Below are 12,206 nucleotides of genomic sequence, written 5' to 3'. Positions count from 1 at the left end.
ACCACTTACCAAATGGTAGACGAAATGGCACTGACAGGTCGCTGTGGAAAATGGAAGACAGGTGCAGTGGAATTGTGTTGTGCAGCAATAATGGTAATAATGTGCAGTGAATAGCTTAAATTAGCTGGTGCCATCTTGTAGCCCTTTGTGGAACTCTGCCCTTGGCGACGGGCGAGAGTTTATACCTAGTTTAGGGGCGTTTGTAATTGTAACTTCAAACTTTGCTTCTCAAAGCTAGGGGCGTGTGTTATACAGAAGGGCAGCTTATACAGAAGCAAATATGGTGTAATGTTTGTACACAGGTGTGCTTACGCAGATGTATTGTAAGGTGAAATTAGACTAGGGGAATGGTATCTCCAAGGGATGCTTCTTTACTAAGCCTGTGGGGAACTCGGCAACGGGGGAACGGACTGAACCGCCCGCAATGATGATAATGTGCAAATGATCATTATGATGGGTATGTATGGGTGAGAGCTCAGTCCCACTATGGCAGATGACAGTCTGTAAGAATCCTGTGATGCAACACACCAATAAACGCTGACACTTTCTCTCTACTTTCGTGTTAAAGTATATACTCTTGTATCTGCAGAGATGTAGGAGCCATCTTTTTAAAGAATCACAGCTTTGGCAGGAACAACTAGTGTTTCTGGTTTCTTTCTTTTTTTATTTTCTCCTTCTGTAAACGCACATGCAGCGAGCTGCCTAGTGACGGTTCAGAGTTGGATGAAAGTGAGGGGCAAAATCTCGGACTTGGTTTAACGTTAAAGATGTGCATTTACACGTTGGAGCAGGTGACTGTAGATGTGCAAGTGTTGGTCCGCGTCTCACGCCTCGCCCCCCTTTCGCCACAGTTCTCCGTTGTAGGTGCATGTGCCCTAAGTGCCGCGTGCTGTGTGTGCAGCCGAGAGCGACAACGGCAGCTGGACATCGGGCTCCCCGATCGGCCACCCTGGGGGCACGCAGCACGCTTCGCTGCGTCGCGTCGGCCACATGCGGCCGGAGGGCGGAGGGAGCCTTCTCGAGAAGTCGCAGGTACGGGGGGACAGTCTAGCCGCCTTTGGGAGTCGCTTGACAGCGAAAGCTTTACTACGCCATGTGTCGCAAGGTCGTTCATTGCGTCGTAATGACCTTGAGTAATGGTTAACTCCTTCAGGGGTGAGACAGCTGCGCATATTGCGCACTTTTGATACAAATCTGCTTTCCTGCGCCAGGCTGCTCCAAAAGCTTGAAAATTGCAAAAATTGCGCCAAACTGCTCCAAAACAGTCTGAGAGCCAAGGATTTTAACACTCCCGCCAGTTTCAGTGGGGAAAAATGCTTACTGACGGCATAATTTTCCAGCACCCCCAAGGTGATCCTGATTGTAAAGATAAAAAACCCGCATAAAATTGTCCCCAAGATAGTTTTTTCGAAGGTCACCATGTCGGGTTGCACATGTTATATTCTGTGTCTTTTTTTTACGTTTTCCCGTGGAAAACAATTGTAAAGTTCTTTAGAAAAAATACGTATGTGTACTCGGGCAACAAACTACTTGTGAAAATTGATGAAAAGACGGCAATTTTCGGAGCGCCGTATCTCCAGAACGGCAATACTGGGCGCCGCCATCTTGATGTGGTGAATATTGGAAAACATGGCCGTCGGGCGAAGCAGTTGCTCGTGGTTCAGGCAGAGTGCTCTTCACCGATTTCTACTGTGGTTTTGGTAATGGGGGTGGCGGGGTTTTCATTTAGTCGTTTGATCTGGTGAGGAAAGTTGCGTGACTCGCAGAACGGGAGTTCATCAAAAACAACGTGGGGCCCGTGATTTCACCGTGTTTCGGCCTCGAGTGAGAGGCGCGGTGCGTGAAGTGAAATTTCGGACTCATTGCGGTGTTATAATAAAACGCTAAGTTATTGCTGCCCTTGACAGCAAGCTTGCGAATGGCGGAAATGAGACGATCGACACTGCAGAATTGGCGGCGCAGGCTACATCGCCGCAAAATGTTCAAGCAGTGGCCGATAGCGGGACGGGCTATTATTGCACGCTAGTAATAATTGTTTATCTATCTGAAGTGAAATTTAATGCCAAGAGGGAGGTGGCTAAACATACCAACGTTATTCAAATTGTGATCGTAGTCAATGCGCACCTTGGGGATTCAAATGGGAGGGCTGGTGGGGTGCGAAGATTGTCACCTTGCTTTGCGCAACTTTTGCCATGCCTCTACAATTGTGTGTAAAGCCGAGTCTGGGATAACAAAAATAATAATTTCAGCATTCACATGATAATGAAAATGCCTTACGATTGCTTAGTTTTTCGATTCAATGTTTTCAACGGCACTCCATGCTATCTATGCATAGAGCCTAAGAATTTATAAATGGCTTGTAAAAAGGTAGCGCAGTTCGTGCCTTGTGATACTGTAGTAGAAAATACTTCATTGAAAGGCTGTTTCAGTGTTATGTACGTTCAAAACCCCATTAAAAAGTGCACCACCCCCCCTTCCCCCACCCCCCGAGTTGCCAAAAATTTGATTTTAAGGGGGCAGACTGGTCTTAGAGCTATTTTTTTTATTTACCAACCAATTTTAATGAAACTGCACTGAGTTATAGAGTTTTTTGTGCTCATTTCAAATCTGCCATTACATCTTTTGTAAGTTGATTATATTTTGAGTTAAATAATGATTAATTGCCATTATTTTGGGTCACAGTTACAAAATAACCACTCCATACAGAATCGCAATTACCACGTGGCTAGGCAGACAAATGACTAATGAATACAACATAGGAAGTACTTTTTTGATTCAGCTATTTTTGGTCGTTTTTCAACACAGGGAACTTCACTTCTCCCGTGCTCTGCCAGAAATCGCTCACAGGTGGTGCCAATTGAACACAATATTAATTTTCCAAAGCCTCTATTTGAAAAATTTGTTTCCAACATTGTATTCTCCACACATTTCGGTATCAGAAGAAAAAGGAATTAAAGTTGTACCTGCTCTGGGTGCCAAGATATCTGAGGATGAAATGCTAGGTTTGCATTGCAAGAAAAGTGCCGTTTCACCCTCGAATTCTGCAATTACTGAGCTGTAGAGTGCACTTTAAAATGCGATTATAATATAATAACAACAAAATATGGTGCCCTTTGATGAGGAAATTTACAGACTGATAGAAAAATGGCTGTGGAGGCTGAAAATGCCATTTTCCCGAAAACGCTTTTTTTGACCATTTTTCGGCCCCAAAGACCCAACTGCCCCCTTAAGGCTCCTAAGGTGACGTAATAAATGTCGTCATTCTGCTCCAAATCAAGGTTCTTCTGCTCCAAAATCGAGATTTCGCTGCTCCAAAAACTGCTCCCAAATCTGAATCAGCTGTCTCACCCCTGCTCCTTTGTTACGGCGGGAAAATGGCCAATTTTAAGCACTTCCACAAAAACTTTTTTCCTCTTGAACTGCTGGATAAATTTAGCATTGCTTTGCATGAAATTGTAGCTTATAGATTGCTCTTTCAAACACATAACAGTGGTTTTGTGAAAGGTACAATTGTTTACAGTTTATTGGCGAATGAAACAGAAACAAATGCACAATGAAGTATACACACAATGTATATAGGCAATTGTACTAAGCCTAATAATCATTATAGGAGTTCTAAGACATACAAGTTCTACATTCCTAAGCTATGATTCAATACAGTTAAACCTCGATGTAACGAACTTCAATGAAACGAAACCTTTGGTGTAACAAACCACGGAATTTTCATAACTTCAAGTGTATGCACACCATGTGTTTTCACCAAAGTGTAACAAAGTTCCGTTTGCTGAAATTTCGATGTAACGAAGTTTCATGGAGAATTAGGTATGAAATTTTAGTTGTAGAAGTAGATTCTGGGAGATGCAAGCACCGAAACGGGATGTCAATAAAACACAAACAGCAACGTGGGCTGGGCTGCCCAATGCCGCAGATGAAGCTAGCCACGGAGTCCGTGAGCGAGCTCCTCGCCTACAAACTGCGTATGGCGCCACCGCCGCCGCATGCGGCTGCTTTGCCCTTCATTCGAGTTCGCTTATGCTTGTTGGGTTGCATCGTTCCAGCAAGCGCTTGTGGGTCTTTGTGAGCCTTGCGCGTGCGTTTTTTCACGCCCGTGTCTGCGATTGCGCGCCAGCGGCGGCTTCTGCCTCAGCCTGAAAGCGACTCGCGCTGTGCATGTCAGTGGGAGTAGCCTGACCAGTTTTGCCAATGGGGAGGTGCCCACCCTATGGCGGGAGCTTCGAAGCGCTCGGGGATGCCGGCTGGCCCCACCTGAGACGATTAGGCTTAGCACCGGGGAGGATATTTAATAGGCGTTTTCGTAAGCGGCGCATATGACGTTGTGCAGTGAAAATTCCGCCCACGTTATTAGCTTTTTTTCTCGAATGCCCCTCTCATTTGCTCCTCGAGTTGAGTTTCAGCGAGCGGTTAGAAGCTGTCGCTGGAGCTACCCGCATATTGTGCAAGTGGTCTCTGCGGCTGCATCAGCGCACCTGTGGCTTGCGGGGCGTGTTGATGCAGGTGCTGGAGATAGAACGGGTTCTCTTGTGCATGGCAAATCTTAATACAGAGTTGTGGCTCTAAATACATGGCAGTGACCCCAGAAAGGGCTAACCTGAAGTGCGCCTTTACCACTCGTTCTAAAGGATCTGTAGGTGCGGCAGCTGGTGGCAGAACCGGCGTGGCAGCGTTGCCTCAATATTTGGGGAGGAAAATGTGTTTCGCAGCGATCTAGGTAACAAAAGGGGCTTTTTCGGGGGGAACTAGCAAACGGGTTGTCCCTTGCTACTAACCTCTCCAAAGAGTTGTGTTTGTGTGAGTGGTATATGTTGCCTCGGTGTGTCTGGTGTCCCAGCTGCTTTCATCTTTGTGCCATCCTCACCACCAGTAGGAGACTGGAGACCCGCTGTCCTTTTGTGGGCGTGGAAATGTAAGTGTCATCCCCCCTCTCTCCCTGTGCAGTCTTTCCAGGTGGGCAGTGGTGGTGGGGGCTCGCGGGAGGCCTCTCCAGGCGGTGGGGGTAGCGGCGGAGGCGTGACCGGCCTGCGGCCGCTGTCGGCGGACCGCAACAAGCCGCCCTCGGAGAGCGACATCGTGCAGTACGCGCAAGACAACCTGAATCGGCACAAGCGGGGCCTGTTCCGGCGCAAGTTCTCCCTCCGGGACATGCTCTCCTGGTCCAAGGACCCCATCCGGCAGCCCATGATCATGACCACCGACAAGTCGCTCAAGCACGACGCCTGCCACCTCTTCAAGCTCATTCAGGTGTCTGCGCTGGCCGCCTCCCTTCTTAGAAGTGCACGCTTGTGACGTTGCTACTACTGCTACACCCCCTGGCAGACATAGTGTTTCTCCTCTTCTTACACGGCTGTTCTGGAGTATTGAACGATAAAGTTTAAATTATGGTAGAGGCAGCAGATCTCCCTTCAAAATTTTGATGTGTGCAGCTTACCTCGTGTCGTTTGCAGCCACGAAGTAGCAGGGTAAGGCCAGAGAAGTAAAAGAGGTTCCTTATTTTTAACGGGAGGGTGTAATGCAATCTAAAAAACCTCAGTCAGAAAGCTTGCTTGTTCCGGTATGGTCACTCTAACACTGTGTTTCCTGTAAGATCTGTTCATAGCTAGGCTGCGGCATTTATGCGGCAGCGTCAGTCAGTGTGAAGATTGAATTCCTAGTTTGCAAAAGGGCAGACCCGAAGTGGGCATGGGAAAAGGAAGCCGTTTGTTGTGTGCGTAATTGTGAAAGAGCGCTGACACCTTGCTTGTGGGTCGCTTGCTCTTTCACCCCCACGATCAGGCCTACATGGGGGACCGCAAGTGGAAGGCCTCGCCCGAGCAGGTGTCGGTGGAGATTGCCACCCGTGGCTGGAGCCAGGCGGCCCTGCGGGACGAGCTGTACATGCAGATCTGCCGCCAGACGACGGACAATCCCCGCGCCGAGAGCCTGCTGCGCGGATGGGAGCTCATGGCCGTCTGCCTGGGCATCTTCCCCCCGTCGGCCACCTTCCGGCCGTACCTCGAGAGCTACGTGCAGCGGCACCGGTGAGAAGAGGGCCGATCCAGAAACTCCCTGTAAAGGGCGCTCTGCCGCAGTAAGATGTGTGGTGAGGGAAAGCCAACATCAAAAAGGAGGCCACTTCTTTAAAACACAATGTTGGGCAAGTTGGTGCGTAATGGTTGCGAAATTACACCGTGGCTGAGGCAACAACAAGAAAAGGACGATAAGACAAGCACTCACTCGCAACTGGTTTTATTTGAAGCATTGTCTTGTGTAAATACATGTCTAATCTCTGGGAGCATGCACAATGGGGGAGAGACAGTAAGAAAGCTGCCATCAAAGTGAAGCTTCCAAAAAACCGAATTCACTGGCCCGCAGAAGCAGAGATGTGTTGCTGACACACTGGTCCCCTTTTTAAAGGGACACTGAAGTGAATTTGTCAAGCTCCCGTTTTTGCTTGCACTGCGTAGACTGGCTCAAATTAGCACACTTTTCATCGCTTATCCGGTTGACAAATCGGTAATTATTTTACAAAGCGCGAAAGAAGAAAAACTACTATGCGCGGTTTGCGGCGGCCGCACCAACTAAGGCTGTGACGTTGGGAGGAGGGGCGCCGTGATTGGACGATGCCCAAGGTTAGCAATCAAACAAGTTTCGGTTTCAGTTTCGGTTCTGTAAAACATAACCAATGGCGTTGTTGGATGGGCATTCTCAATATCTCAGTAATCGTCGTACCGCGCTTCTGCCATGTTGTCGGCTGTAAAATGCACAAGATAAGCCTCCCAGGACGGCTTGTAGTCGTAGCATTCACTAGCCGAGACCTACGCAGTGCATGAACGCCCTCCGCGTACCCGCAGACGCCCAAATGTCATGCGCTTTTCCCCCATATTTGGAGCTTGCCTCCCTCATGCCTGTATCGTAAAAAGCGTGTTCGCACCAGGCCAAGGGTCTGTTCATTCTGGCCTGTGCCCACTGCCTGCAAGCAGTCGGTGCTTATGGCAACAGCACGCCAACGAGAACTCGCTAGCGCGCCAGTGCCAGCCTGCGCGCGTTTTGTGAACTAGTTCGTGTAGCCATGAACGTTGCGGCCCAAAAAAAGGTGAACTCAATATAGAAAACATCGGCGGAAAACAAAAAAGTTAAGTTACAAAAAAAAAGCACGTACCCGCGGGGATTCGAACTCGTGACTTGCAAAACACTTGCGGGGACATACCCAGCACCCCAGACCACAGAGCCACGAAGCGGGGTGCGAAGGCCGTGCTAATATAGGGTATATATTGTACAACCGGTTTACACTTTTATTTAGTTTTGGCATTTCAAGCAGATTAGGTGACTATTTGTTGTACTGCGCTCGTGCAGTAAGCGTCGCCCGAGTTTCCACAGTAGCTCACGTCTAGCAATTGCATTTCGTAGACGGAAAAAGCGTTCGCAGATGCGTAGTTGTTCGCCCAGCGCAAAAAAGTGCTTCCCGCACCCTAGTTTTACGCTGTACGGTAAAAATATCAGTTGATTTTATTTCCTTAGTACCTATATTGACTTCGCTGACTCTTCTCCCGCCTTCAAGAGGCCTTATATTTTCCTACTGGCGTACCAGTCAGCGAAGCGTCGCATGTGCGCTTGTGCAGCGCTTATGTGAAGTGGCCTTGACTTGGAGCTAGATACAGTGTACAAACAAACCAAGTAAAGAAAGGCACATTCTTCCATTCACAAACGTGTCCTGGCTTCGTTTCAACTAAGCGAACGAATTGTGACCAAGCAATTTTTTTTAACCTCCTTGATTGCGACGACCCGCCGGCGGCCGGCGGACGAAACGCTGGGCCGACTGACTCTGTCTGAAGGCCGGGGAGCCGTGCAGTTGCGCAGCCAATTGCCGCCTCATCCCCTCCTGACGTCACACGAAAACGCCACAGAAAATGGGCGAGCGTAAAGAGAGGAGGACAGCATTTTCGAATTAGTTTTTCTACTAAATAAAATCGCGTAAACGCGCCTAGAGTGGTCGAAACATGGCCTGGGGACTCCGGACTACAATTTGCGCTAGTAATCCTGCAATGTTTACATATCACTTCAGTGTCCCTTTAATACAAAAAGCTTCTAATAGCTCTGTGGTTCTGTAGTCGAGGAACACAGTGGCCAACCCCTGAACTTCCTTGAAAGGGTGCTTTACCTCATTGAGGTGCGCCGCGAGGGAAAGCCAACTGAGAGGTGATGACAATTGCGCTGTGATGGGCGCACGCAGGGAGGACGTGTCGGTGGGGGCGTATGCGGGTGCGTGCGCCCAGCGGCTGGAGCGGGGCGCCCAGAGCGGGGCCAAGCGGGGCCTGCGGCGGCCCACGGCGGAGGAGGTGGCGCAGTCGCGGGCGCACCTCTTCCGGCCCTCCATGTTCGGCAGCCGCCTGGAGGAGGTGATGGCGCTGCAGCGCGACCGCTTCCCCGACCGCTGCCTGCCCTGGGTGCAGACCACCCTGTCCGAGGCCGTGCTGCGGCTGCACGGGGCGCAGACCGAGGGCATCTTCCGCGTGCCGGGAGACATTGACGAGGTGGGTGCTGCACTTCCGACGCTGCAAAGCCCTGGGCCTACTCCATTATCAGTCCCGGACCGTCCGACAGAGAGTTTCGTGCTAATGTGCGCACCGTAGTGGGCATCCTCACGGGCACCATAATGGGCATTGCCATGGCAGCAAGTGGTATTCCTTGCCTACTTGACTTGGCCAGCCACATCGTTTCTTTTCTCTCTTGAAGCTGCAATTGGCAAAAGGTTAAAATTTTTTCTTGGTTCATCTGTATTGGAGCTTCTAAATCACCCCCGACGAATAAATCCTTTTGGAGCTCCATGTTTATTATAATTAATTGAATGATTGATTGATTGTAGGGCTTAACGCGCCGGCGCAGCGCAGGCGATGAGGCACGCTGTAGTGGAGTGCTCTGGATTGATTTTGACCACCTGGGGATCTTTATCGTGCGCCGAAATCTCGTACACACGGGCGTTTTCGCTTTTCGCCTCCATCAGAAAAGCGGCCGCCGTGGCCGGGAATCGAACTCGCATCCTCATGCTCAGTAGCACAACGCCTTAGCCACTGAGTTACCGCAGTGGGTATTTTTGTTATGATTAAGCCGGAGTTCTTAAATATGCACCAGTTGTGAAACTCAGTACGAACCCACCTCCCCCCCCCCCCCCCCCCCCTGTTTCGTTGAAACTGAGGCGACAAAAACTGAAGGAGACAAAAACTGAACTTTTGCCAAACATTTGCTTTCGTACCAACAAAACTTGATAAAATACAGCTTGCTTTTCAAATTAGGGAACGCCAAATTTGGTACTGTTTGCCTATGTTTCCACAAATTTTCCTCTTATGACCGCGCAAGCACTTGAGCACTGCTACAGCTTCCTGTTGACATGTGGCGGGCTAGTCAACTTGCCCTGTTGCTTGCCCTTGTTGTCTACCCTAGCACAGCGTAAAACTCTATGCCGTGCGTGGACTTCCGTTAAATGAGGCATTCTGTTGTGTGAGCCTAAACTCAGCAGGCAGGAGTGGTTTCCTTGTCCTGCTTTTTCTGTGTCATGTTTATCGCACTCTAATTTTTAGGACGAGTACCGTATTTTCCGCTGTATAAGTCGCAGTTTTTTTCTGAAATTTTCGTAGGTGTGCCTTATGCACAAGTGCAACTTACGTATGGAATAAATCCGGTGCATGGCAGCGGCGCGTGGTCCGCGCTCAAAAAGGTGCCTGTGTGCTGCGTGATGTCAGCGCTCGTTAAGAGACACAGCTCTTTGGTCCAAATGAAGGAATTATTTGTCAGCGAGTCGGAGAAAAAAGGCTTCGATGGCTTTGCCTAAACGCCGTCTGGAAGTACATGCCGTCCGTGTGTATCAATAAACCATTTTTGAGAAGTCAGTTCTGTCTATACTTTGGACGGTAGATGCACTAGACTTTGGACAGTAGATGCACGTGTCTAGCACTGCTTACTGGGGGATGTGTACAGGGGCAGCGGCCGCTGCAACCATGTAATTTCGCCGCACTTTCTGACTGATCCGCTAGGAGTTTACCCGATTACCAAATGCATTTTTTCCGCTGGTGCGTCTTGCACACTGGTACGACTTGTATACGTTTTGTTTTAGAAAAACTGTCGTTTTGAAGGGTTGCGAATTATAGACCGGAAAATACGGTATTATTACGGGCATGCCTGTAAGGCCACTGGCCCGAGTGGTGGGTGAGAACCCCCGACCTTCCTCCGCCTGCTCCTCCCCCCACGGTGCAGGTGAATGCGCTGAAGGTGCGCCTGGACGAGTGGCAGGGGGTGGAGTGCCCCTCGTCGCCCCCCGGCGTGGCGGGGGACCCGCACGTGCCGGCCTCGCTGCTGAAGCTGTGGTACCGGGAGCTGCACGAGCCCCTGATCCCGGCTGCCCTGTACCAGGAGTGCGTCGACTGCTGCGGGGACCCCCAGGCCGCCCTGGCCCTGGTGCGCCGCATGCCCGAGCTGCACCAGCGCGTGCTCGCCTACCTCGTGCGCTTCCTGCAGGTATGGGGATGCCTCCTTTTCCCTTTCCTCCTCCTTTTGACAGAGCGGAGGCTTTTTTTTCTCGGTGGGGCCAATGGCGCCCCGTCAAAAACATTCATGCATTTCCCCATAGACCGGTTGGTTGACCGAAAAGGTCTCTGGACAGACGGTGCATGCGTGAAACCATTGGGCTTCCATTGTGTTAGAACGGTTACTTGAACATCGCACAAAAAGGAACGGTTCTAGGTAAGACAATAAATACACGCAACGATCATAAAGAAGGATTTATAACCACGTTTCAGAATACAATCAAGTTGTTCATAGATACATTTACTTATTGTGCGAAAAATCATTGCCTGGGTTCGTTTTTCGCTTGCGATTTGGGTCTTTGAAGCTATGGCGATCGATTGGGCACACTTTCAGCGAAGGTTTTGACACACTTTTGATGTGAGAAGGCTTTCGCATTACTCTTGCACCTGGAGCGTGGCAAAAATTGGCTGCCTTGAAGCCACTACAATGAATTCCCTATACCCTCATACATTTTGTTCGTACATTAGTAAATACATTTTGTAAATACATTTTGAGCATCTTATTTCGACACTGAAATACAGATGCTCAAAAGTGTGTCTGAGATACTATCGCGATATCCTAGCATCACGATACTGCCCAGCTGTGGTATGTGTCATGCTTTTTCTGCGCATTGGCCTATTTCAAATTCTGCGATGAAATGCACGCATGTAGACGGTGCTAAATAGTGAACACTTGCATGAATCCTCACTGCTGCTTTGCACTTATGCAGGCACGCATGCTATGTCAGAATAATGTTCCTGGCCTTGAAAACAGCAATTCGAGAGGTCGAAACAAATACCATATAATGCGGAATATACCGTATAATGCAGAATATAGGTCGAGGCGGAATATAGGTCGGACCCCCCTTACCTTGTGGCCAAAAAATGCAAAAACAAAATAATTAAGTACCAACCATTGCTTTATTGACACTGTAACTTGTTTCGTCTCAGATTACTCATTTAAAACTGTCTGAATTATCATCGGATGACTGCTTCTGGCTCGCTGTCGCCCACACAGCAGGTCGTCCTCGGTGCAGTTAAGAGAATTGCCTATGGAGCACTTCTTAAACACTCGCAAGACCATGTCATCGTGAAGCGAGCGCAAAGCATGGGAGAGAGAGAGAGAGAGAATAACTTTATTTCTGACGAGGCTCAGTCCTAGCGAGTGTCCCTCAGGTGAGGGAGGCGCGCCAGGTAATCCTGAGCCCTAGTGGCGGTCAGGAGCTGTAGCTCAGGCGAGGAGCTCCCGGTCACCTCCAGCCAGGTACAGTCTACGCCCGTTACAACGGACCCTCTGAATCCGGAAAAAAACGTCCGCTGTAGCCGAAGTATGCAGTATCCGACGGGGGGGGGGCTAGGAGCTCTACAGTGAGTACTTTGACCGATATTGCATGCATAGTATATACACTTTGTTCTTTCTACACGCCTGCAGCACCTCTGCACAGTGTTCGCGCGAGGGCAAAGAATCGCGTAAACACCGTTTCCAAAACTTAGCACCGGCACTTCGAAAAGGCCTAGCGCATGTGGTCAAGCCTGTAAAGACGCAAGATAAGCTGAGCAAATAACGCAAGAATATAACTAGGCGCAATTATAAACCAGCTATAAAACATCAGTCGTGCCCATCAGCATTAGCTAGGCTCTTTTAAGGGGGGA

The 12,206-nt window shown here is 49.4% G+C and overlaps 1 protein-coding gene across 2 annotated transcripts in view; it reads left to right on the top strand.

Annotated features, from left to right (window-relative positions):
- The window catches only part of Rhogap93b (MyTH4 and RhoGAP_KIAA1688 domain-containing protein RhoGAP93B), a 39,807-nt gene that overhangs the window by 13,506 nt on the left and 14,095 nt on the right, over window positions 1-12,206 (top strand). For both annotated transcript variants that reach the window (XM_077692775.1, XM_077692774.1), the window contains 5 exons: window positions 902-1,032; window positions 4,957-5,259; window positions 5,791-6,035; window positions 8,228-8,528; window positions 10,246-10,506. In XM_077692775.1, coding sequence (XP_077548901.1) covers window positions 902-1,032; window positions 4,957-5,259; window positions 5,791-6,035; window positions 8,228-8,528; window positions 10,246-10,506 — 1,241 coding nt within the window. The remainder of the gene's footprint in view (window positions 1-901; window positions 1,033-4,956; window positions 5,260-5,790; window positions 6,036-8,227; window positions 8,529-10,245; window positions 10,507-12,206) is intronic.

Source organism: Haemaphysalis longicornis, unplaced genomic scaffold (genome assembly GCF_048455015.1).
Source record: "Haemaphysalis longicornis isolate Haplotype H1 unplaced genomic scaffold, Haemaphysalis longicornis Haplotype H1 scaffold_12, whole genome shotgun sequence".
Lineage (NCBI taxonomy): Eukaryota > Metazoa > Arthropoda > Arachnida > Ixodida > Ixodidae > Haemaphysalis > Haemaphysalis longicornis.
Note: the sequence above shows the minus strand (reverse complement) of the source record. Positions and strands in the feature narration are given on the sequence as shown.